Below are 26924 nucleotides of genomic sequence, written 5' to 3' on the forward strand. Positions count from 1 at the left end.
AGTGCATGCTAAGTAGCGTGTGTGGCTAACTCTAAAGTCAGTCGTTTCCTAACAGCTTATCATTAAAAACCATTGCCACTCCAACTGCTGAGTCCACGTCTTGCCCGTAGACTACAGGGAAAGGGAATGTTTGCTCTACTTCCTGTCTCAAGGCTTCGTTCCGAGACAGAGCGCTCCCGCTACCCATAATCCGTTTCACTCCTGCACCCAAAAGCACGTGTGGGGGCATCATAGCGGCTAGATTAGCTACGATCCCTGCACAAACAGCACGAGTCACGTGAGCCAGTGAGAGGTTGGTTGGGGAGATGTGGGACACGACAGCGAGGCTGCTGGGGTCATGCCGTTCTCCTAGCAGGGTCGGGGTCACATGGAGGTCAGTGCTGGGTTGGGTTAGGGCACACTCGATCAACTTGGAATATACTTCAGAGTCACTGACCTCCACTCCTGCACAATGAATTAGAAGAAATTAAACAGAACACACATTTGATAAACGGGATAAACACAGATACAGTGTTGTGCCTGGTAAGAACAATCTAACACTGCAGCGCTGAACAGGATTATTGAACATTTGACATTTATATTATTAATTAATTACAAATATAATGTTCCAGTATGCACATGCAAGCGATTTAGCATTGGTTTATCAAGGCTGGAGCATGGCATGTCAGAATTAAATATACAGCGTAGTTACCAAAGTCTTTCATCCAACAAGTCAACATTCCTACAAACGCTGCCAGAACGTTGCCTCCATTGAGTGCTGCGGCCACGGCCAGGTAGGTGTTGTGGAAATAAGGGAAGTAAGCGATGGGGGAGCAGGCATCCGGCACATTTCCAGGGCTGAAATCAGCAGGCATGGAGAATGTCAACTGTGCCGAGGTGCTCATGTTTAACACTGTAAATGACATGAAGGGAACAAATCACATATTAAAACACTGTACACTATTCCTGCCAGAGCATATCACAGTGCTTAAATCACAGTGTGACAAAACATTTAAAAAATATATATTTCCATTGGTGTTTCTAGGACTCATTCAATATAGGATCACTTTATTATTGTTGGTGCACACAGTATTTTCTCTGCTGTCTATAGAGCCTGGGGCACAACAGATGTGAAGTATTTTATTAAATGTGCTGCAATATGAGAAGAACGTTTCGGAATGTCATAAAAATGGTAGTGGAGGCGGTGCGACAGAAAAGCATTTCATCAGGGGAATCCTGGTGATGTTACAGCCATCTGTACCCACGAATCGAAGAGAGCAAAATTGGTCATGCTCTCTGGGTGGGAGGGATGGTGTTACTCTCTCCCATGTCAATCAGAGCAACACTAGACAACTGTGGGTGTCTGTGCTCTCATGTATGCAGAAGAGGGCAGAGAGTGATTAAGTGCACTCTGGCGCTGCATGAGCAGTAGCTTGAACAAGCCAACCTAGTCTTGTGACTCAGACCTTCAGTTTGACTTGATTGTCTGGTACTTGGCAACTTTTACATGAAGAAGCAGATTCATACGTGCAAATAGTCCGGTTGCAACTAGACATCTACGTCTACTCTTCACTATCTGATATCTTGCTCTGAAAAAGGTTCAGTGTCCATGGGTTCCAGATTGGGGTTTGTATCCAAGTATTAAAAATAATATTAACATTTATGATTGTTCGTTTGTCCAATTACTTTTGAGCCTGTGAAAATGGAGGGACTCTGTAAAAGATAATGGCTATAATTCCTAAACGGTTAATGCAATATTTTTTGTTAAACCCACTGAATTGAAGCTGAAAGTCTACACTGCAACTGACTACTTCATTTCAAATCCATTGCGGTGGTGTACAGAGGCAGCATTTTTGTCACTGTCCAAAAACTTATGGACGAGACTGTATGTAAATGTGTGAATATCCATTTCCACCCTTGAAGATTTTGAAGCTTGTGCTCAACTAAAGTGTAGAGATATATCAAGCTGAAACTAGCTATAACTCAACCATACCTGCATCCGTCTTATCCGTCATACAGGAGTAAACGCTGCACTGGAAATCTCCTAGAGCTGCTCCTACAGGTGTGTTGGCAGGAATCCCATGCCATTCAGAGCAGGTCTGACCAGCTATAGACCCAGAATCCACCAGCGTGGGCAACAAGTGCACCGGGAAGCCTGCACCTTGCAGACTAACAATAAAACATACGTTTCAGTAAATGCAAAATCAGTTTTCCATAAAATATCTCTTTAACATCTGTATATAAATGAATTTACTTTTAGATTTATTGGTTTGACAGATGCTATCACTCAAACAGTGTCAGCAACCAGTACGTTTTCCCGTCAGGGGACAGGGTACTTTGGTTTCTTGGTAACATGACAAGCTGTGGTGGTGTTGTTGTTTGGTCTTATTAACATCAAGACAAAGAAAGAAAAAAGAGGCTGCTGAGGGAATGACTATTCATAGCAGTTGTAAGCGATAACAGGAACTATTAATCTTGCGTACATTCCACAGTGATGTTAAACAGATTGACAAGTTCTAATTCTCTTTAAAATGTTCCACTGTCATGATCCGCATCTCAAATCGTAAAACAGACCTTTCGGTAGGTTTGAAGGCTACATGAGAGGTTTTTTAAAATTCAAACCCTAAACGAAATGGGAAAACCAGTACTCAATAACAGTGTGGAACACTACGTTAGTATGTGATTTGAGTATACAATGGTAGGTTGTTTAGTCAGTGGCAGAGACAGGGACACATGGTGACCTTGATCAGTTTCCTATAACAGCAACCCTAATTGTTTTATTCCTTACTTGTTGCCAGGGTTGAGGAGGGTTACTTTAAAAATATATTCCATTACAGTTACATATTACTTCATCCATCCATCCATCCATCTTCTATACCACTTATCCTTTTCAGTAACGTAATCTAAGTATCACAATATGAAAGTAATGTAATCTGATTATTTTTGGATTATTTCAAGGTCACAAGTGTAAATAAAGTCAAGAGAAAAGCAATATGATGTAAAATACTTTTATTTAGAGCTTATTTTAGAGCTTAAAAACATGTTCAGTGTTTGGATTTGTTTTAATAATATAAATAAATTTGTTGCTCGTGTGAGTCACGACTGGCAAGAAAGAAACTGAACTATAATCATGCAGCTGTCTATATTGTGTTCTGTCAAAAAATTTATTTCATTGGTTTTAAATGAAAATTTTTTTTAATCCTGATAGTATTCCCATTTTTTTTTTTACAAAATGTACCTGTAATCTGATTACTTTGTTTTTTGACGTAACTGTAACTGTTACCATTTTTTTGTATCCTGATTACGTAACGCTGTTACATGTATTCCGTTACTCCCCAAGCCTGCTTGTTGAACATTACTATTGCGCATTTCATATAATAACATTGTGACCTCTACAAAATAATACAACTGCACTCTGTACTCACATCTCTGTATTCCACTGGTTGTTGGTGGTGTTGAAGTAGCCCCAGCTTGCAGCATTCTGTGCACTCATGAGACACACCTCCAAACCACACAGCATGGATACCACATAGTCCTGGATGGTTCCTGAGACACTGAACTTTGAAAGACATTCAGGGCTGTAGAGAGAAAAATTTCTCTCCAGTTAGTATTCATTATCCAACACATTTTATGGAGATGGAGTTGTCCAACAGCTCTATTCATTTGTAATTAGAAATAACAAGAGTGATGCATTTCAGTCTGGTTTGAAGAAGCTAAAGTAGAAAATAACCTACTGCTTGGCCAGATTGTAGAAATGTGTCAGTTTTAATACTGCACTATTTGACACCATTGACCACGATATTTTAATGAACACGGCCAGTTTGGACAGACTTGTCCTTGACAAACTGTTATTAGATTGTTAGAATCAATGGAGAGTATTTATAGCCTAAACAGTTTAAGATGGTGTCCCACAAGGTTCAGTTTTAGGCCCCTTTTTGTTTTTATTTATATAACCTCTTGAACATAATTTGCAAACATAATGTTGGCTTCGCCCTCTATACTGATGATGCACAATTATGCTTATCAAGTCAGCAAGTTTTAACATCACTATGCGACTATGCAAAACGGGAAACACGGTTAAAGACATAACTGATGAACATGAACTTCTGACAAAACAGAAGTGCTGATCCTGAATACAAAGTGTGCCCAATTACTTCACCCTCAAGATTTACGGCTATTCCACGAAAACCAAAAGCTACATTTAGGAATCTTGGTAGAACTAGATGTTGGGCTATCATTTGATGTTTAGACTGGCATTCTGATGTTTTTTAAGGCCTTCTATCTTATTAAATATACTTTTAAAATGAAAGGTTAACTGATAAACTGTAAATAGTTTTATTGTCTTAAGTATCTCATATAATCTTAAACTTCAGCGCATGTATTATGGCTGCATTTATGCATCTTCGCGAAGAAAATCACACAGGACAATGAGTCGTATTAGTAAAATACAGGTTTTCTCATGAGCAAAAAAAAAGCTGATGGGTGGAAACCACTAATGATATAAAATAGATGTCTGACCTGTGCTTGGTGTACCAGAGGATGGAGGCGCAGCCAAAGCCAGTAGCCACATTTAGGTGTGACTCAGGTTTGGGTAGCGATGACAGGAAATCACTTGTGCAACGGCCATCCTGCCATGTGATCAGGTGACTCACATCCTGAGGTCTGAATTTGTGACTTCCATGACTACTGTGCCACTCACAAGCTGAAATGGGAACAGAACACAATATGAAGAACTTGAGATTAGGAAAATCTATCCTGGTCTGTATGTATTGGTCATGGGGGAAAAAATCTAAATTCCTACTACAGATTGGGCTCCAATCCAAAACACTGAAAGCTAAGTACACACTGGTTATTTATGCAGGTGTGTAATATTACAGTTAGAGCTGATATATACTGTAGTTAGAGCAAGTTTGGAGACAATTGAGATTCTGAGAGCATCTACACATACTCATGCCATGGGTTCTCAAACTATTTCGCAGCCAGGGATCCCTCTTTCTGAATCTCAACACAGATTCATTTTATGACTATAAAGCTAACTATTCTAATATTACAAAAATTGGGTGCCATCATATCTATCTACTGAATCCATTTGAGTTTTTTTTTCCCTGAACGTTCCCCCAACTAAACCCAAACCAGTTACAATGTGATAAAAGATTTGAAACTGTATTTATGCTTACTGTTTCAGTTAGTATTAAATATTAAAGGAAATCTTCAGCCTAAAACACAATAAATAATGTGATGTGTTCAGTGATCTTGGAGCTAATTCGTTGGTTGCTGACGTATTTTCGTTATTCCTGTGAGAAGTTAGAGGTTATCTGCCTCTCTGACGTCAAAGGGGGACAATACAAAAGAGCAAGGGCTTCTATTCTCATTCATCATTTTCCAGTGACATATTAATGATAAATCCAACAAGGAATTACTGGAGACAGCAAACGCTGGATTCAAACTTAATGAATGCAGTGCAGCTATAGGAAACAACTGAGCTGAGTGACAGCAGAGGTTCGGCTCATCTAGACAGCGATCTATGAGATGACAAGTGTGATGGCATTGGTGGTATCGGCATGAGAGTTGAAGCTTTGGAAGCTGATCTGACAGACTAAAGGACTAAAGCGCTGCCGCATCATTCTCTTTAGGTAGAAAAGAATTCCTACTGGCGCCACTATCAGCAGGTAACTGAACGACGTTCTCGGTAACGTATTGTCAGAAACCATTAACTTAAGTGGAAACAGACCAATATGTCAATGAAAAAGTTTTACTTTTAAAAAGTTTAAAGTTACTTTTAAAAAGTAAAATCGAAATGACAAAATTACAATTACTAAATAAATCTTGTAAACAACTGGACCCCAGTTTGAGAGCCCTGGCTTTAGGGTAGTGTTATTAATTTAATGTGCACCTGTGTTAGATTTCCAGAACAAAACACCATGCATCTGTCCTGACACCCCAATGCATATGACGTCATGCAACTTTTCCTTAGGGAGAGCACACATGCACTGGTCAAGAGCAGCAATGATCCGCACAGGGTCCTGCTCCTTGACCTGAATATAAGATATTGTGTTACTAAATGCTGAATAAAAATACCACTGTCATGTCATACGGTGTTATTCTGCAAACCTACGTGTTCATGCATGTCGTCGATGACGTCAGAGTTGGTCTGTAAACTGCAGCTGTCAGTCACGGTCTTTGATCGGGTGTCAAACAACACAACTTTGATCGAGGTGGTTCCCAAATCAATGCCCAAAACATACTTAGCTGATGAGCCACGCAGTGCAGCCATTGTGTTTTATATGATGTTTAATAACTAAATAATATAATAGTGCACTTAATCGGGTGTAGAAGCTGGAACTTAAGAGCGCTAACATAGGAAGTACAGGAGAGATTTGAATTGAACCACTGTACGGTTTGTTCCTTTGCGGACACCGTAGTGGCGAGGTCAAAGGTAACGCAAATTTAAAAAATTTAAAAAAAAAAAAAACAACAACAAACAAAAACAAAGATAATTGCTCAATATCCAAACCAAATGTACGTATATAGAATTATTCTGAAATCTTAAAATACAACGAATAACGTTAGAAAAAAAAACAATTCGATTTTATTATTTTATGTATTAAGGCTTCATTACATTTCACGCATGACACTGCTTATTCAACATATAGTGCACTAAGTAGGATGTGTAGACGCTGTCACTTCGTTCCCTCTATAGGGCGCTTATGTAGAAAGTAGGAAGAGATTCGAGTTGAACCACTTCTGAATGTGTTTTGTTCCTCTGTGGACACCGTAGTAGAGAAGTTAAGGGTAACGCATTTTTTATTTATTATTATTTAAATAAATAAATAACACTTACATTATACTATAAAAATACTAAACTATTTATATAGAAATATTTCGACTTTAAAAATAAGTAAACAGGGTTAAAAGAGCAAGTTTGTGATTGTGTCGTTTTAAGCGTTGTCCAAGGTTCAGTGCCAGGAAACAACATGGCTGCCGAGGAGTGATAAGCGTAGCGTTTTAGTCCTACATCTTTTCTCACAATAGCTATGTTAAAACGTTTTTAATATTGTCATGAATATATTATATGCATGTATAGGTTAATATAAGTGAAGTATTTTAACGTGTCTTAAGCGCGCGCATCTTAATCCCAACGGTAAGATAATCACCATAAGTCGAAGCTTTAAGCGGAAGTTGGTGATAATGATAATAATAACGAATAACAGAGCACGCAATCACGTGGTGTGTTAATGGTACATTATAAATGGTTATTAAGGTGTGTTAACTGTGCGTTTCCCAGTGATTTGGACGGAATGGCGGCGGTCGCAGCTAAACGCGAGGGCCCGCAGTTCATCAGCGAGGTGGCGGTGCGGGGGAACGCCGCGGTGCTGGAGTACTGCCGCACCTCCGTGTCCGCTCTGTCCGGGGCCACAGCGGGCATATTGGGCCTCACAGGCTTGTACGGCTTCATCTTCTACTTCCTCGCGTCATTCCTGCTGTCCGTGCTGCTCATCCTTAAAGCCGGCCGGCGATGGAACAAGTGCTTTAAATCCAGACGCCTGCTCTTTACCGGAGGTCTCGTGGGCGGATTGTTCACCTACGTCCTCTTCTGGACTTTCCTCTACGGAATGGTGCATGTGTACTGAAAAGCAACACTGCTGTAGATGTGTGTTTGTGCATAGGTTAAGAAATCTCTGTAGGGTTCCATGTAATCTCTGTTCATGATTAATTTCATCTAATGGTTATTTCATCTCTCTGTTGTATTCGATTGCACTGAACTGATTACGATCTGAAGTAGCTCAGTACCTGGGCTTAAAGGTGAAGCATGAAGTCGTTAATCAGATCTATTTTTATTTATTAATTCATTCGTTCATCTTCAGTAAAGCCTTTTATTCTTGGTCAAGGTCGTGGTGGATCTGGAGCCTATCCTGGGAATGCACCCTGGATGACATGAGAGGCCAATATACACATTCACACACACATATATGTGTGCACACATTCACACCATTGGGCAATGTTGCGTAGTCAGTCCACCTACTGACATGTTTCTGGGAGGTAGGAGGAGAGCAGAGAACCTGGAGGAAACAAATATGGACTTGGAGAACATGTGAAACTCCACACACACAGTAACACAAGATCAGGATTGAACTGGGGATCCTGGAGCTGTGGGAGAGTAATATTACCTGCTGTGCCACCTTGATACAAGACCTGCATCGTGATCTTTAATTTTGCTAACAAGTCTCTAAGTTTTGATTTAATTATCATTAAATAACACTCAAAGAAACAAGAGTTTCTGAAGGATTCTTTGGATAGTTTAAAGTTACACTTGGAACCCATTTCTGATGTCTGTTGTTTTTTTCACCCAAAGCAAACCGAAGAACCCTTCAGAATGCATTTTCTCTGACATTGTCAACAACAAACACAGGAAATAAAACTGCTGGTGTAAAATTTGACAATGCAATACTCAAATGCAATACTCAAAGGGGACTCTGTTTGAAATTTAGCATACTTGTATTAGAAATGGTATCTTTATTTCCTGAGAGTCTGAGAAGAAACAAATATCCTCCTTCCATTGTGAGAAATATAAATTAACCATCTAACAACTCCTGACTTATGTGGCATTGTGTGTGAATATTTCTGTGGTTTCTTCTAAATAAATAACCAAATCACTCATATAATTGTAGTAATTGTTTTATTTATTTAACTAGCTTTTTAACCCCCTTTACATCAACAAGCATGCATGTATTATCTTTACATTTATAATAAAAGGCATTATGTAAAAAAAAAAACAAACAAAAAAACAGTTAAAATATCAAAAGGCAATGTAGCAACTAATGTAACCTCCATTTCACACATTTTCTAGCATTTAAAAAAAAATACTGTTCATATTTTACGTCAATCAACTCTAGAATTTTTTGGCACACTTCATGAAAACATACCAAAACGAATCCCATGCATTTATTGATATTTTGACCTTAAATGCTGTGAAATTTCAAACGTGCAAAAAATTTCTGCAAAATGCTACTTTCCCCTGGAGAGTCTTCGTCCTGTAATGTCTAACAAGGCCGGAGAGACTTGACTCACTCGTTCATCTAGTACATTTCAAGCACCTTTATTTTCTTTAAGTTCTGGAGTATTTTTTCCTTACAAATAAGTCAGTCATGTCTAAAGCAATTAGCGGTTTAAGGTTCGACCCTTCAGCTACAGTTAACATACTCACAGAGTTGCTCAACTTTGGCATAGCATGGAATAGTACCTTATTTGCCTGCAAAAATAAATACTTTCTCTCATCTCCATCATTTTTCCTTCACAGTATACAGTAATTCTCTCCCAAAACAATTTCAGTTTCTTCATCTGTTACTTCATTTTTTTGGACTGTGTGGCTTCCTGGATGAGGAAGCCTGAGCCACGGGCTTTCTTTGAGGACTGCGGTGGGATCTGGATGTTGCCTCTTTAACGTGCTTCTGTTCATGACTGCGATGTTTGTGTATTCTTGGACTACGAGTCGGCGAGGACGACAGCAGTTCGTTCTCCAAGTCCAGTTTGTCTTCTTTCTTCTGTCTATCATGGCCGTGCCGATGGTGTCTCGTGCGCTTCTCCTCTTTGGATCGTCTGTCATGCTTGCTACAGGTGGTCATATTTGCACATTAGCATATATTGGATTAAAAAGAAGAAGAAGAAGTAAAAAAAAAAAAAAAAAGCTCCACACAAAGTTTCAACTCAATCTTACTTTACCACAGTCTCGAACTTCCTCTGTCTATAGAACGAGCTCCCACGCATCATATAGATGAGGATCATGTCGCAGCAGAACACTCCCTTTACAAAAAAAACAAACAAACACAGAACTACAGTTTATTACCGCTATTTACTTCCCATCATTGTGCTTGTGTAAAACTGACAAAACTGTGAACCATTTTATTCATGTCCAGTAATCAATGCAAATTAAAGCCTCAGATACTCGGATACATTTGTTCTTTTTTGGACTCTAACCCTCTGTTCAATGAAAGCTCAGTGTGGATGGGATAACAATTCAATTTGACTTGACAGTGATTTCAGCTACACCTGAAAGACATCACACACTGCTGATAAAAAAAACTAATGATGCCTCAGAGGACTATCAAAATGTCATTCTGGATAACTAAACATTTGTCGTCTGGTTTGTTCATGGTGAAGAACAATACAATAGTGCCCTCTTGTGGCTGAAGCTTTTTTATTTTATTTTATTTAAGAACAGAATAACCCGTCATTACTGTTACACATCACACATCTAGTTCAATCACTACTACTGCTAGACAAGCAATAATCACTTGTATACACAATATAGCCAAAGGTTTGTGGACACCTGACCATCACACTCATATGTGGCTCTTCCACAAACTGTTGGAAGCAGACAATTATACAGAAAGTCTTTGTATGGTTTAGCATTACAATTTCCCTTCACTGGAATAAAGAGGCTCAAATCCGTTGTGCACAAAGCGAGCTCCATGAAGACATGGTTTGCCAAGGTTGGAGAAGAAGAACTCGAGTAGCCTGAACAAAACCCTGACCACAACACCACTGAACACCTCTGGGATGAACTGGAACACTGACTGCACCCAAGGCCTTCTCATCCAACATCAGCACCTGGCCTCACTAATACTCTTGTGGCTGAATGAGCACAAATCCCCACAGACACGCTCCAAAATCTAATGGAACGCCTTCCCAGAAGAGTGGAGGTTATTATAACAGCAAAGGGGGACTAAATCTGGAATGGGATGTTCAACAAGCACATATGGGTTTGATGGTTTTCTTCTCCAGTTTAATTTACATCAATTACACAACCACCTTCTAAGTAATAGCATTTCCTCCTACACTCATGTTTTGTTGTGACTCTATCTGTTCTTCCTACAACTGTCCTGTACTTGGCTTTGGTCAGTTATGGCACTTATTGTTTCACTGAACAGCTATAGGGGTGATATGGTGGTGCAGTCACAGAAAGTTCTACTTACAACACCCATTAAAGCAACTCCAGACCCAATGTTCACCACCGTGGGGACAATACTGAATTTCCTTGCCTGGAAACCAAGACCACAAGATAAGCAATGAATCAAAAGTCAATTTTAAAAAACTGAATTGTCTCACTATAATAGTAATAACAGTGAGTCTTACCTCCCCGTTAACCATGATATCAAATCGAATGCCATACACTTTAAACAGTGAGCGATAAGTCTCTCCATCTGCATCTCTGTAATAGCGAGCAAATCTGCGAGACAAGCCCGGAAATGTTATTATACCATTATAGGACAACTCTGATGAGTATCAAAGTCTAGGCTTTGATCTAACCTGTGGTTGAGATTCTCTAAATGAGAGAATATTGTTTAATGATCTATTTAAAAACTGTACTTACTGAGAAATAATACAAAAGAAAGATTATTCCAACAGGAACTGGAATAGAGCATGACTTAAAATTTTACATGTATAGTGGCATAAAAATAAAAAATAAAGGCTTTGAGGTTTTTTCCTATGTTCATTGCAGGTGTTCAGCAGGAATAGTTCAAGAAGAGACAGAGTAACTAAAGCAAGTCCGAGTTCAAAAATTAAGGCTGCCCTGCATTTAACCGCATTGCTCTAATCAAAGTGAAACAAAATAAGTGAAGCTGTTAAATATTTCTGTTTACAGATGATTGACAGCTCTGGATGTAATACGTGTGAAAATTTCCTGGCTGTAAGCGTTTGGTTACTGAGGATTGCAAATCGTCGTCACCCGGAGGCATATTCAGTGGCGACTTTTGTCATGAAGCTAGTCTGGAAAATTGAGTGACAAGCTGGGTCCATGGCATAATTGACATCTAAAAATTTAATAAAATAATTGAAAATGTGCCGTTAAAATTGCACCATCTAGAAATGAAAACTGAAATTCTGATCTATCGTCTCATATTCATTATTTTTTATCTAAAACCCAAATGTCTTCAACGTATCGTGAAAAAATTGGCCTTGTTGTTCCAATACTTTTGGAGGGGACTGTATAAACCTCGTATTGTAACTGCAAATACCAATTTACACCATTAAAACATTAATATTGCAGTTAATAATCAAACGTCACTTACAGCTTTAATGCTACATTTACGAAGATCTGGTTATGGTTTTGTAAACTTGTAAAATGAAATCTAAATTATGAGCTGGATTTGTGAATAATGATTCACATTGGACGAGTGCACACAAAACGCAGCTTACGAGGTGTGCGATTTATAAAATGACGATTCTAGTGTCACATTTACATATAATTCCTTTTGACAGGAAATGAACTTGAAAGATATCCATAGTTAAGTGTCAAAGATAACACGAGTGTTAACGATGCTGGGTGATGAACACACCTGAAGTTGTATCCAGTGATGTTTTCGTATTTCGAGTTGTCCAGACGAGTGAAGCTGTATCTGGGGTTGCATTTAGAGTAGTCTTTATCTAAATCACAATTCCACTCAATCCCTACTCCAACAATTCCACCCTGTGTGTGTAAGAGAAAGAGAGAAGATAGATAGATAGATAGATAGATAGATAGATTTTCAATTAATTTCAGTAGTTCTATAAACATCAGTGTGTAAGGCTTGGTTCTGTGTGTATAGTTACTTCTTCTTTGCCATACATGTACAGTAAGTAGCATTAGGACATGCCTAATACAAATTCTAGCAAACCGATGTCCAGACCTTGAGCCACCTAAATGTCTGTATTGTCTGTAAGTTTATTATACGACAGCACTGTTTAATTCTCAAATCGATTCTGATTGGTCAGAAGATGTTGATTGATTTCTCTAAAACAGCAGCTTGGATTGTAGTGCTGGCTAATAATACGGAGCCTAATAAGCCTAATAATAAATATGTGTGTTTGTGTGTGTGTGTGTGTATATATATATATATATAAAAGGTATAGCCGTTGATACAGTGAAGCTTCCTGATGGAGATTTAACCTTTCAATTAACATTTTTGGAAGGAGTCTCAAGTGTCTGCACGTTGCCCTTTATTGTTTCTCTTTAACATGAGCTATGTTCTTTGTCTTGTTAATTGCAATAGAGAAAGAAAGAAAAAGAAGCTGGTGAGGAAATGTTTATAGCTGTTATAATGTAAAAGATAAGACAAACTAACTGACTTTCCAAAGCATTAACTTCTAAACGGTTATAAAGCACAACATGATGTATGTTAATAAATTAAAGACTTGTCGTTGTTGCCAAATTTCTGTGGTATAAGCGGAATAAAAACACTTCAGGATGTGCTGCTGTAGGAAAACAATCTGTTTTCACGTGGTACCTTTACAGTAACTCCACTTCATGTCAAGCTGCACCACACCACCCACTGATGATTATTTTCCTATGACAGTACACACCCCAAGTCTTTTATTCACATAACAGCTACTCAAAAGTTCCTCTGTGGCCATAACACATGCTGAGTAACGAATGCGCCAAAGAAGCTCATAATGAAATCAGTTCTTCCCTAATGATATCCTTCCTCAATGCTTCTCGAATCCTTCACAGTTAAATTCAGAACATCAACCCTAATCACTACTGGGCTCTGAGACATTATAAATACATTAAGACTACATAATGACATAATGACACTTGCCTTGACAGCCATTTCTTGGAAGCTGTGACCAGTCCAGTTGACCAGATCTCCTATTCGGAAGATGGGGCAATATGGATGGTGGACTTTGTCATAGTAGCAAGACTTCAGATATGTGTGGTTGTTGGAGCGGAGAACATTGGATCTTAAAAAAAAGAAAGAAAGAAAGAAAGAAAGACAGCAAAAAAAGAAAGAAGAGAAAAACAGCAAGGATAACTTTTACATGAGACTGGAACACTGGGGTCTCATTTATAAACAGTGCATAACAAAATATTAAAATCTTGTGTCCGTACAAAATAAATAATAAATTCTGCTTTCTAAAAGAAAAATGATAAAAGAGCACACGTTCACTTTTGAAGTGCATGCTCACTTTTATAAGGAATCTGGTTAGCATTTATATGAATTAATTCCTACACATAAATATTTACGGTTGTGTTACAATTATTAAATTTCAAATGACTGTAATGTTCATAGCATATTCCTATGGGTACAAACCATAGCACACACAATTTTATACATAAATATATTTAAACATTAGCATATACTGTAAAGAAGTTTGGATAATAATGTTAGTATGTGTTAATACGCATGTATGTGTGTGTGTGTGTGAGTGTTATGGATGGTACCTCAGCAGGAATAAATAGGAAGCACTTTTTATTTTGCAGTACTGCAAACACCTAGTATTTTATTACACATTTATAGGTACTTATGGTAAGTATTTATAGGTACATACTCTCTATATTCAGTTCTATATTCAGTTCGTAGATGTAAATGAAGACTTCTCCACGCATACTGAGGTTACCTTTGGAGTTCCACAGGGTTCTGTTTTAGGCCCACTGCTTTTTACTTTATATATGCTACCCCTAGGACAAATTATTCGTAAACATGGAATTAGCTTCCACTGTTATGCTGATGATACACAGTTGTATGTCTCAGTGAAGCCAGAGGACAGACAGAAGCTTAGTAAGGTTGAGGATTGTGTAAAGGACATTAGATGTTGGATGTTAACTAACTTCCTTTTACTTAATTCTGATAAAACAGAAATACTATTATTAGGATCACGTGTAGCTAGAAATAATCTTTCTGATCACATGGTTACTCTGGATGGACTTTCTGTTTCAACATGTACAGCAGTTAAAGACCTTGGAGTGATTATTGACTCCAGCCTATCATTTGATGCTCATGTAGATAATATTACTAGGATAGCCTTCTTTCATCTCAGAAATATTTCTAAGATAAGAAATATATTGTCACTACATGATGCAGATATACTAGTTCATGCATTCGTCACCTCTAGATTAGATTACTGTAATGCCTTACTGTCTGGATGTTCCAGTAGGAATATAAACAAACTCCAGTTAGTCGAGAATGCAGCTGCTAGAGTCCTAACTAGAACTAGAAGATACGACCATATCACACCAATATTATCAATACTGCATTGGCTCCCAGTGGAATCCCACATTAACTATAAAATACTTTTATTAGCCTATAAAGCACTAAACGGTCTCGCGCCACAATATTTAAGCGACCTTTTGGTTTTCTATGATTCGCCACACCTACTTAGATCAAAACATGCAGGCTATTTGACGGTACCTCGAATAGTGAAGGCTACAGTAGGGGGGAGAGCTTTCGCTTATAGAGCCCCACTGTTATGGAACAGTCTTCCTATTAGTGTTCGGGACTCAGACACAGTCTCAGTGTTTAAGTCTAGGCTTAAAACGTATTTGTTTACTCAAGCCTACCCTCACTAGACTTTCTATTATACTAATTCCCAGTCCTAATAATCTTTTCTCTCCCTTTCTCCTTCTGCCGAGCCACACATGATTTTATGGAGATACTAGAGATCCAGATCCTTTCTGCCTCTGAATGGAGCTCAAATCTTCTCCAATTCCAGACTGCTGGGACTACGGCTGCTCCTAAGGCCATACAGACTTCATATAGGTCAATAATGAACTTTTTCACACTATCTGTTGTGACCCAGATGAGGATGGGTTCCCTTCTGAGTCTGGTTCCTCTCAAGGTTTCTTCCTCTTAAAACATCTTAGGGAGTTTTTCCTTGCCACCATCGCCACTCAGTGGCTTGCTCAGTTGGGATAAATTTGCACCTTTAATATCTGTATACCGTGTTGATATTTCTGTAAAGCTGCTTTGAGACAATGTCTATTGTAAAAAGCGCTATACAAATAAAATTGAATTGAATTGAATATATTGAATTTTAACTTTTGTGAAAATTGCCAGGTTTGTACAGCGGTATATCCTGCCACAGTGCGATAATTACTCAGAATTGAACAGGTAATGAAGTAGTACCTACAGGTTAATCTTGGTATGTAATATGCAAGTTGAATACGTAAGAATATAGAAATGTACAAATGTAAAATTAATTAATGAATTCATTTTTTAAGTATTCTTCAAAACCTAAGATGTAAAGATAATAGTAGTAATACTACTAAACTGCCTCGTTAAATACATGAAATATAAGTGTACTGCAGGTCACCAGTGTCTAATAATATTTGTAAACGATTAAACCTGGTTCACCTGAATCGGCTAAATGATTCTTGTTAATGTCATGTCTAAATATTGATCTTAGCATTGTGTACTTTTACATTTGTCACTATATAATGACAGTTTCATCTGACAAAAAACACACCATGGGTTGTCTTTACCAATCTCACAAGAGCACTGGATTGTTCCAAACAATATTATTAGCGATATATATTTTACTTAGCTTAGCAAAGAAATACAGACATGACACACTCAAACGTTTTATGTCTGTATGTCTCCAAAATGTACCGGTTTAGAGCATAACGTCAAGTGTTGTGTCATAGTGTATTCTGCGAATTGTGTAACGTTGCAAAAATGTTAGGTTCAAAGACCACTGTTCATCCTGCTAAAGTAACAATATTATAGAACACTGGGTAATTCTATCTGCTAATCTACAAAGGAAGCTAGGTACTAGCTAGCTCCACTGAACAAACGTAATGTTGTGATTTCGTCAATCCTTAAGGCAGCATAAACTAAAACAAGTATCAGAACCTTGAAAAAAAATGTCCAGTAAATGTGCCAGGAAGAATCTGGATGTGCCAGGAAGAATCTAAGTTTTCTAGTTAAAGAACACTAGATAATGCTAGTTACAAATGTATTACACACTGTACACTTCAAGGCGAGGTAGCGTACCACAGCAACTCAAAAATACACCTTTGGAAAGAAATGCATATAGTACGACTGTGAGTGTTAACAGGGTGTGAAAAGATACTACTTCTTGTGTGCGATGAATAGGTGAAAACAAAAAAACAGTTTCAGCTTTTAGCATGCTGAGCGTGCATCCATTGTCAGTGATCCCACAACAGTCTGAGTGTGTATAAATAGAGGTTTTATGTGCAAGATAATTTCAGTCTGATAATTTCAAGATAATTTCAGCACTGTGTTTTGATGTATCAGCATATTCCCCCTTTCATGAAAGCCCTTGATGTATATGATGTACACACATGCTGAAAATGTTGTCATACACATGTTCCTGTACAAGGAAATATGTGTGGGTGTATGTTATGTAGGTAGGTGTGAACATGCCTTGTGCTTGTGTGTGTGTGTGTGTGTGTGTGTGTGTGTGTGTGTGTGTGTTGGGGGAGCAAAGGGTACTGAAACGAAATTGTTTCATGTAGTGTTGCTTTTAAGTGAGAAACACAACCAACTTACTTGGAGAAGTCAAACCTCGGAAATCTAATGAAGTTCCTGATGTAGACGCTGAAGTTTTCTGCTTTCTCCAGCAATGGCACCCTAAATATCACACCATAACCTTGACTCATTTCTTTCTTTAATCACGCTGTAGCAGGATAAATTCCAAGTGCAAATGATATGATGGTGTAAGGTGCTGTTTTTCTTACATTGGTGTTTGTCTGCACTCAACTGGACACCAGCCATAAATTTGGCACGTGCCTGTCTCATTCATACAGCGTCCCGTCTTCATCCCTAAGCCAAGACAGCGGGCAAATGAAACATAAATTTCAAAGTTTTCTATAAGTTCTACATTAAAATATTGTGTTCAAAACAGAATACTTGAAATGTATTTAACATTTACACTTCTCAAAGCACCAGTACATACAGGATTTTGTGGAGTTTCTTTGTGATCGTTGTGGCCGAAAACGCTTGATTTTCCTGCGGCTTTTTTCAAAATATCCGATGCAAATTGAGGAGTTTTTTGTGCTTTTTTTGCAGAAAACTACTTGAATTGCCGAAACTATAATTGCACAAACTTGTTTTGCATGGTCTTTCACAGTGATGTTTGTTGGTAAATGAGACATTTTAGCTGTACTCATGTTTGACACACATGAATCGAAGGGAACTTTGGCTGAATGCGTGTTGTGATGATGTCACGTGAAGGGCCCAAATCTGCAGTAATTTTGAAAAATTGCAAGCTTCTGAACTTTCCTTGATTTTGCGCTCATTTCTGAGAGGCAGTCACTTTACTGTATAGATACTGTAAGCAGCAAAGAAACTTTGTCTGGATTTTTTTTTAAATCTTGTAACACTTTTCATTAATTTGTCATTCCAGTTTTTGTTTTTATGTTTATGTTATGAAGCTAATGTTTGCTACCTAGCTTGACAAACTAAGTAGCTAACCCATATATGTTTTTCTGTTGTATTCAGGACTATGAACCACTGATTCTCTCACTGTTGTTCTCATAGATCATTTTGTCTCATTGTGTAATCTTACATTTTAGCAGTTTCTTATTGCTTAACTTGATTGCTGATTGTAGTTATAGTTAAGTTCTTGCGTATGAGAATGCTGTAAATATTAATTACAGTAACTACCTGGCAACTTTGCTGCCAGTGAATTTACAAAGTATTTTCACAGTGTACAATAATCTCCATACAGTGGTGCAGTCGGTAGCGGTGCTGCCTCACAGCACGTCTTTGTTTATTTTCACAAGTTCTCCACCTGAGTTTCCTCTGGGTTCTAGCTATCCTAAAAACTGCCCCTAGGTTTGAATGAGTGGATGAATATGTGTGTTCATTGTGAAGTCTCGCCAAACATTACATTTAACTTCTGAGCCTTCTATGCTGTGTTTGAACATGTTCCCGATCTACTGTTTGCTCTTTTGAATTTGTCTTAGGTGAGTTGAAAACTTTGAAAATGGTGTCGTTAATAACACTGACATGGTTTGTGAATTCAGTTTGTATGCATGGATTTTGACAAGCTGAAGCTGGCACAATAAATCAATAAAAGCTTAGGACTTTTGTTATCACAAACAACTTTTCGTATCCGTGAATCCCACGATAAACTGAACTATATAGGCACGTTTAGTAAGTATAACTACTCTTACCATGACCTGCAATAACAGGAATTCCATCTGTGCAGTCATCATCATGAGAGCAGACACCATCAAGAACCTTTGAACTCTGAACACATTCAAATGAACATGCAAATAACTACAGAGCTCACCGTGTACAGTGAACCAGATATTTAAAAAAAAAAAAAGAAAAAGAAAAAAAGAAGAAGTAGAAGAAGAAGAAGAAGAAGAAAAAGAAGATAGAATGGCACCAAACAGTTTAAAAAAAACAACAACTATCCTACAATGGTGGTGATTTTTCAGATTCAGTCATAATATTCACCTAAGGAAAGCGATCTCTTCTTTTCAAGTATACAAGTTATTCTCTACTAAGCATGTGTCTGTGGTGTTCAAGATGCATTTTACTAGTAAAGTACATCCAAATGGATTCTTACCTCAGCGCACAAGCCCAGCCTTTGGTTTGGAGTCTCAATGTAATTGGTTACGATAAAGAAGACATTATCCCCCTTGATAAAAATAAATAAAAATTAAAACAATGCCTTTTAAATATAGATGTAATGTATAATTTCAAAGACATGTATTTAGGATATACATAAGCAACTATCGATCCTATAAATAAAAAAAATTACTAAAAAGAAAACTGGGAAATAATAATAATAATAATAATAATAATAATACTATTATCTTAATAATATTTTAACATTTTTAATGTTACATTTCAGTGTTTTTAAAATAGTATGGTAAGAAAGTTAGTCAGTTAGAAATTGCAACATATTTCCTATTGCTTGGGTGGATGTGTAAATATAATAGATCTTTGACCCTTGAAGCATAATTGATTTAGACGATGGTTTAGACGATTTAGAGATGAATTAGATCCTTCTGAACTTCCTGTGTACTTGTGTGCACGTTGTCTCTTGCTTTTTCATTTATATTTCATTTTGCATTTCATGCCTATGCACCTTTCTGAAAGGAAGAAACTCTACCTTTTTCAAATGAATGGTTTCAGTATAAGAACAATAAACAGGAAAAGGATATGGAAAAGGGCAACATTTTCTTTTACTTTCTGTTTTAATGAACCTTGTAACATTCTTGACTCTGAATGAGAAGATCCTAAACTAAAGCTCACACCTGTGATTAATTTCAATAATGCGCACTACATTATATCCACATGAATAAATGACAGTTCATTTGTGGTGGCAAATTGAAGCCGTTATTATGAATCAACTGCACTATACTGGATATAAGGATCAGAAAATGATATCATCCACAGCTGTCCTTTGACATTTCTTTAAAATTGCTTTTGCCTAGGAATGGTGATTGTGTGCTTTTAATTTCATTCAAATCTAAAAAGTTTTTCATTGCTCCCATCATTCAACTCTAGCAGCACGCCTACCTGAGAAGGAATGACATAATCTTCAGCGCCCCACACATGGAACCCATGCTCTGTGGTGTTAATGAGAGCAAAACCTTTAAGCTTTGTGAACACCGAGCTCTCAAATGCCTCTTCTCTCTCTTGGTAGCCTTTCTTCCATATGAAGACCCATCTACAAAAATAAGTGTTGCAGATAAAGCATTTCAGGAATGAGACACTCAAAGATGTACTGTTTATATTAATGCTTCTTTAACATAGCTGCAAACTCCAAGCCTACATGCATTTATGCACTGAGCTGCTGCCTTATGATAGGCTGATTACATATTTGCACGAATGAACAGATGTACAGGGGTGTCAGTGAGTGGACATGTATTTAAGAGATATAGTTTGAAAAGTAACCTAAAAAACAGCTAAATGTTTACTGTGGAATCAGATAATGATAATGATAATGAGTTTTTATTGGTCACATATACAGTAGAGCACAGTGAAATTGTTTTCTTTGCATACCCCAGCCTGTCAGGAAGTTGGGGTCAGAGCGCAGGGTCAGGCGTGATACAGCGCCCCTGGAGCAGAGAGGGTTAAGGGCCTTGCTCAAGGGCCCAAAAGTGGCAGCTTGGCAGTGCTGGGGCTTGAGCCCCTGACCTTCCGATCAGTAACCCAGAGCCTTAACCGCCAATCCACCACCGCCATGAAGGCAGTATAATATAATATATCTCTATAGAAACAAATATGTCTGTCTCCTTGTGATTTAACCAACACTGTCAGTAGTAATAGTAATAGTAGTAGTAATATTTTTTTCATTTTAAAACTGTGCATCCTTTATAATACAAAATATATGATGTAGTATTTGAAGCAGACAAACCTAAACCAAATAACTGAGAAATGAAATGAAATACAAATGAGAACAATGAATGAAAAGTAATTGAATGTATTTCAGATGAATGCAACAGTCTATTGCTTTACATATTTGGGAATTCATCAGTCCACGATTTTCTAATTTACTTACAGTGATCACAACACAAATCACAACACACCCTTAGCAAAGTTATGATATTTATTACTGAGTTAAAAAAAAAAAGTTATTAGCCTACACTCTTTAAAAAAGGTACATTTCTTTGTCACTGGGTTGTTGTTTTTTTGTTTGTTTGTTGTTGTTTTTTTTAACCTTTAATGTGTATCTTCCACCTAAATATACCTTTTAAAAAGATTTAAGTTACCTAACTGAACCATAATTACCCTTTAGAGTAAAGCTGTTAAAATACCCTATACACTGTAAAAAGTTAAACTGTTAAGTTGACTTAACTTAACATTTCAAGGCAACTTGCTGCACAGCTTTTTTGAGTTTACTCAACTCCACGTTAAAAATTGAGTTAAGTGAACTACTTTGGTTAAAAGTTGAGTCACCTTTTATTCTTTTTCTTTTTCTTTTTTACAGTGTATGCACCTTACATACTAAACCCCAGTGACAAGGAGCAGCACAGTGTAGAGTGTAGTACAAGTAGTTTATCTCTGAGGGATAAGTTTGAATAAAAATGTTATACAGTGAGGGAAAAAAGTATTTGATCCCCTGCTGATTTTGTATGTTTACCCACTGACAAAGAAATGATCAGTCTATAACTTTAATGGTAGATTTATTTGAACAGTGAGAGACAGAATAACAACAAAAAAATCCAGAAAAACGCACATCAAAAATGTTATAAATTGATTTGCATTTTAATGAGGGAAATAAGTATTTGACCCCTCTGCAAAACATGACTTAGTACTTGGTTTAAAAACCCTTGTTGGCAATCACAGAGGTCAGACGTTTCTTGTAGTTGGCCACCAGGTTTGCACACATCTCAGGAGGGATTTTGTCCCACTCCTCTTTGCAGATCTTCTCCAAATCATTAAGGTTTCGAGGCTGACGTTTGGCAACTCGAACCTTCAGCTCTCTCCACAGATTTTCTATGGGATTAAGGTCTGGAGACTGCCTAGGTCACTCCAGGACCTTAATGTGCTTCTTCTTGAGCCACTCCTTTGTTGCCTTGGCCATGTGTTTTGGGTCATTGTCATGCTGGAATATCCATCCACGACCCATTTTCAATGCCCTGTCTGAGGGAAGGAGGTTTTCACCCAAGATTTGACGGTACATGGCCCCGTCCATCGTCCCTTTGATGCGGTGAAGTTGTCCTGTCCCCTTAGCAGAAAAAAAACCCCAAAGCATAATGTTTCCACCTCCATGTTTGACGGTGGGGATGGTGTTCCAGGGGTCATAGGCAGCATTCCTCCTCCTCCAAACACAGCGAGTTGAGTTGATGCCAAAGAGCTCCATTTTGGTCTCATCTGACCTCAACGCTTTCACCCAGTTGTCCTCAGAATCATTCAGATGTTCATTGGCAAACTTCAGACGGGCATGTATATGTGCTTTCTTGAGCAGCGGACCTTGCGCGCGCTGCAGGATTTCAGTCCTTCACGGCGTAGTGTGTTACCAATTGTTTTCTTGGTGACTATGGTCCCAGCTGCCTTGAGATCATTGACAAGATCCTCCCGTGTAGTTCTGGGCTGATTCCTCACTGTTCTCATGATCAATGCAACTCCACGAGGTGAGATCTTGCATGGAGCCCCAGGCCGAGGGAGATTGACAGTTCTTTTGTGCTTCTTCCATTTGCGAATAATCGCACCAACTGTTGTCCCCTTCTCACCAAGCTGCTTGGCAATGGTCTTGTAGCCCATTCCAGACTTGTGTAGGTCTACAATCTTGTCCCTGACATCCTTGGAGAGCTCTTTGGTCTTGGCCATGGTGGAGAGTTTGGAATATGACTGATTGATTGCTTCTGTGGACAGGTGTCTTTTATACAGGTAACAAACTGATATTAGGAGCACTCCCTTTAAGAGTGTGCTCCTAATCTCAGCTCGTTACCTGTATAAAAGACACCTGGGAGCCAGAAATCTTTCTGATTGAGAGGGGGTCAAATACTTTTTTCCCTCATTAAAATGCAAATTAATTTATAAAATTTTTGACATGCGTTTTTCTGGATTTTTTTGTTGTTATTCTGTCTCTCACTGTTCAAATACAACTACCATTATAATTATAGACTGATCATTTCTTTGTCAGTGGGCAAACATACAAAATCAGCAGGGGATCAAATACTTTTTTCCCTCACTGTATCCAGATTTCTGTAAATCGGCTTTGTGTTTATTTGACTGGTGCCTTAAACTGAATCCAAACCTCACTAACTCAAAAATAAGATATAAATCATGTCTATTTGGACTTAAGGTGTTCGGTCAGTGAAAAGTTCAGGAAGAGAAACCTCTATGGCGCTAAATAATAGACCATTTCATTTCTGTACAAATTTACATAATGTTGGATACTTTTAGCTACATTTCCAAGAAGAAGAAGAAAAAAAAACTTTTTCAAATTGTTGTTATTTATTTACTTATTCATTTAGACCTTTAAAGTACTGTTTACCAAAATCTTTAAGATCATCTCTTCTCTCATTCATCTATTGACAGGAGGCAAAATGAAGGTACTCCTTTGAAAACAAAAACCTCTAATAATTTTAGATTGTTCGCATTAAAACATGACGTTTCGTCAGAATACGTTTACATCTTAAAACTTAAATACATTTCAAAGCAGACACGTGTAGCACATTACTTTCACTTAGCCTACAGTACATTCTTTTGGCACATTACTTTCACTTTTAATCAAAGAAGAGTTTAACAATCTATTTCAATCTGTTTAAGTGGCCTATCATTTCTCAGGACTTTGTTCACTCCTGTCCCTGGCTACAAAAAGTTTGTGAACTCCTGATATAGGCTACTAGACCACTTACTACACTTGTTTGTTTATTTATTTATTTGATCTGAGGCGACCTCAGACAAATGGATCTGCCTTGCACTGAGCGTCTACAAATAGCGTCCCTGATCTCAGCATGGTGTCCTGGTACTTTTTCCAGCCCTCGGGACAGGCACACATGACACCAGGGTGTGCTCCTCTCTCGTTATGCCTCAGATTTTCTACAACCGAGTAAGAGTTACTAAGCGCAATAACCTTTACAACTCCGACTTCTCTCATGTGCACCTACCCGATTAAGTATCCGATCACTGCGAGCTGAAAGAGTCTGAATAACACTCCGATTTTCTTGTTTGACGCGATGAAGAATTTCTCCGTCTTGTAGTTGAAAAGCGAACAGACACACTGACCCCAACCGTTTGCCATGCCGGTACCGGTAACTAATCTGCTCGTGTGCCGCTCAACCAAGCGCGCGCCTTCAGTGACGGTGTGCGTGTGCGACACCAAACAACCTCTTGTGTGTGTGTGTGTGTGTGTGTGTGTGTGTGTGTGTGTGTGTGTGTGTGTGTGTGTGTGTGTGTGTGTGTGTGTGTGAACCAGGTGCAAGGATAACTTGGGTGCTGAGAGCTGCCACTTGTAGAGATGGGCGATACTGCAAAGTTTGCTATCGATCCGATACCAAGTAAATACAGGGCCAGTATCGCCGATACCAATACTTTTTCCTTTTACAAGCATGCACTTGAACTTACATAGTTTCCTTTGGGGAGCGCAGTGTGTCATGATTTATGAAGTGGATGCATCATTAATATGCCAAATCTGAATACATTTTCATGAGCACGAAAAGGTTTTGTGATTTGTACTCTCGATGCACCTGTAATTAGTCATGTGTAGCTATGTTAAAACCCAGGACAGATTTTAAGCACTTTTAAGCAAAACTTTAAAAAAAAAACAAAAAAAAACCCGTTTTAAATAAGTAAATATTAAATATTAATATACATTTTTATAGAAATAAAAGAAAACACCTTAGTATCGATATGTTTATGTGTGGATCGATCCTTTCGATAGCCTACAACATCAGTATCGAAATTATCGATACTTCAGGATCGATCCGCCCACACCGATTTCCTTGACCTCCAGCTACAAGTGGTAAAATATTAGTAATAGCAATAATAATAGTAACATATAAATACCACACTTGTGTGTTGCTTATAACTCCAGCTCTCCAATGTACAACTCCTTCCTGCGTCCCTAAACCAGGGATTCGGACACATTTTTGCAGCCAGAAAACCATTTAAGTGAGGAAAGAAATTCTACAGACCCCCAGAATACACTGTCCCCCCCGCCCCCCCCCCAGTAATATTTAAATATTAAGCTCGTTATTTAAATGTGTAGTGTAATGTTGTGGCTATTTACTGGTGCAATAGAGTTCTATTCCTGAACTTTCCCCCAACAGAACACATTAAGTTCAGGTCGACATTATTTATGGCCTATGTATTATAGACCTTCTTGTGTTTTTTTGTGTGTTTGTTTTAAATTATCAAGGTTTGGATTAAACGTGTTCAATTCACATGTCCAGTAAAATAGAACAGTTAGCTCCGTTACATTAATTCGATTGGTCGAGCAGCGTTTCAAGAGCGCTTTTATTTAGTATAACCGTACTGGTATGTTTCAATGTGTGTATCACTCCGCTTTTCACCATGTAAATTTCCACTTCCGTTGAGTTTGAACGGAACTATATAGTGTTAACGATATCATCAACGGACATGGCAAACTATACTTTTCAGGAATTTAACTTTTGACTTAAAATATGAACACTTGTCAAATGAAGATGAAAAGGAAGAAGGGGAGCCAATTTGGGCTTCGTTGGGATCTATTTCCATTAGCGGAGCAAAATAAACAGAACATCTGGATATATTGTGTCTGAAATGTCACTCGATATTTATTTTTTATAGAACTGTTGTATAAAAGCAATATCATGCTCGCAATGAACATCAGTATGGCTGTGCTTAACTATGGTCAAATCACAGTGTTGATATGAAGTATAACCACACTCTTACGCTCGCGCAATATTGCTTAATTAATGCCAAATGTTTGTGGACACCTGACCATCACATCCACATGCGGTTCTTCCTCAAATTGCTGATACTAAGTTGTAAGCACACAATTGTCTAGAATGTCAAGATTTCCCTTCACTGGAACTGAGGGGCCCAAACATGTTCCAGCATGATAATGCCCCTGTGCACAAAACAAGGTTTATAAAGACATGGTTTGCCAAGTTTGGTGTGGAAGAATTCAAGTTCTAGCCTCAACCCCATTAATCAGTTTTGGGATGAGCTGTAATGCTGACTGCACACCAGTCCTCCTCGTCTAACATCATTGCCTGACTTCGCTAACACTCTTGTGGCTGAATGAGCACAATTCCCCACAGTTATGCTCCAAAATCTAGTGGAAAATCTTACCAGAAGAGTGACGGTTATTATAACAGTAAAGCATGGGGGACTACATTTGGAATGGGTTCAAAAAGTACATATGGGTTTGATGGTCAAGTCTCCACATACATTTGGCCATATAGTGTATTTAAAAACAAAATCACGGACTATCTGGATATTTTGGGGTCCCTGGAAACCAGTTTGTAAAATGGTAATGGTAAAAAAAAAATAATAATCATTTTTTTTTTAAATGGTAATGGTAAAATGGTCTGCACTTATATAGCACTTTACACTGTGTCTCATTCACCCATACTAACGGTAGCAGAGCTGCCAACTTGCCATCGGGAGCAACTTGGGGTTTACTGTCTTGCCCGAGGACACTTCGGTATATGGAGTCGTGTGGACCGGGAATTGAACTGCCAACCCTACCATAAGTGTACAACCGGCTCTACCACCTGAGCCACAGCCACCCCACAGTTTGTCAACCACTGATATAAAAAGTCTAGTAGC

At 38.1% G+C, this 26924-nt stretch overlaps 3 protein-coding genes across 6 annotated transcripts in view; 1 reads left to right on the forward strand and 2 right to left on the reverse strand.

The window, feature by feature from the left end:
- shpk (sedoheptulokinase) overlaps nucleotides 1-6821 on the reverse strand; it is a 7508-nt gene extending 687 nt beyond the window's left edge. The window contains exons 1-7 of one of the 2 annotated variants that reach the window (XM_053617925.1): nucleotides 6095-6821; nucleotides 5873-6014; nucleotides 4498-4681; nucleotides 3405-3557; nucleotides 1973-2148; nucleotides 692-892; nucleotides 1-444 (exon numbers count right to left, since the gene is read on the reverse strand). The exon at nucleotides 1-444 is cut by the window's left edge and continues 687 nt beyond it. In XM_053617925.1, coding sequence (XP_053473900.1) covers nucleotides 38-444; nucleotides 692-892; nucleotides 1973-2148; nucleotides 3405-3557; nucleotides 4498-4681; nucleotides 5873-6014; nucleotides 6095-6253 — 1422 coding nt within the window. In that variant the 5' untranslated portion in view covers nucleotides 6254-6821 and the 3' untranslated portion in view covers nucleotides 1-37. Of the gene's footprint in view, nucleotides 445-691; nucleotides 893-1972; nucleotides 2149-3404; nucleotides 3558-4497; nucleotides 4682-5872; nucleotides 6044-6090 lie in introns of both variants that reach the window. The other variant, XM_053617928.1, reaches the window with a different exon arrangement.
- emc6 (ER membrane protein complex subunit 6) lies at nucleotides 6689-7610 on the forward strand. Of its 2 annotated transcripts, none has more exons than XM_053617936.1 (2): nucleotides 6689-6771; nucleotides 7265-7610. In XM_053617936.1, exon 2 carries the CDS (start codon nucleotides 7278-7280, stop codon nucleotides 7608-7610), a length of 333 nt encoding a protein of 110 aa, XP_053473911.1. In that variant the 5' UTR covers nucleotides 6689-6771; nucleotides 7265-7277. The 2 variants fall into 2 exon arrangements, with proteins under 2 accessions (XP_053473911.1, XP_053473910.1); XM_053617935.1 differs by lacking the exon at nucleotides 6689-6771 and adding an exon at nucleotides 6948-7120.
- On the reverse strand, nucleotides 7591-24529 carry p2rx5 (purinergic receptor P2X, ligand-gated ion channel, 5). 2 transcript variants are annotated; one of them, XM_053617929.1, is made up of 12 exons: nucleotides 24278-24529; nucleotides 20235-20385; nucleotides 19276-19347; nucleotides 18875-18950; nucleotides 17435-17519; nucleotides 17247-17327; nucleotides 13557-13698; nucleotides 12318-12448; nucleotides 11113-11206; nucleotides 10953-11018; nucleotides 9695-9780; nucleotides 7591-9588 (listed from the first exon to the last, which is right to left on the reverse strand). In XM_053617929.1, the coding sequence occupies exons 1-12, from the start codon at nucleotides 24409-24411 to the stop codon at nucleotides 9327-9329; spliced, it is 1380 nt and encodes a 459-aa protein (XP_053473904.1). In that variant the 5' UTR covers nucleotides 24412-24529; the 3' UTR covers nucleotides 7591-9326. The 2 variants fall into 2 exon arrangements, with proteins under 2 accessions (XP_053473904.1, XP_053473905.1); XM_053617930.1 differs by having other exon boundaries at nucleotides 9447-9588; nucleotides 9700-9780.
- Between the last annotated feature and the right edge of the window lie 2395 nt (nucleotides 24530-26924).

Source organism: Ictalurus furcatus, chromosome 28 (assembly GCF_023375685.1).
Source record: "Ictalurus furcatus strain D&B chromosome 28, Billie_1.0, whole genome shotgun sequence".
Lineage (NCBI taxonomy): Eukaryota > Metazoa > Chordata > Actinopteri > Siluriformes > Ictaluridae > Ictalurus > Ictalurus furcatus.

Excerpts from the sequence above, each read along its gene's own strand:
- emc6 (XM_053617936.1), top strand. The coding sequence starts at position 7,278 with ATGGCGGCGGTCGCAGCTAAACGCGAGGGCCCGCAGTTCATCAGCGAG.
- p2rx5 (XM_053617929.1), bottom strand. The coding sequence starts at position 24,411 with ATGGCAAACGGTTGGGGTCAGTGTGTCTGTTCGCTTTTCAACTACAAG. Across the intron at positions 17,328-17,434 it reads GAGTGCAGACAAACACCAAT|GGTGCCATTGCTGGAGAAAG; the intron begins GTAAGAAAAACA and ends TGTGATATTTAG. Across the intron at positions 12,449-13,556 it reads TCCAAGAAATGGCTGTCAAG|GGTGGAATTGTTGGAGTAGG; the intron begins GCAAGTGTCATT and ends TTACACACACAG.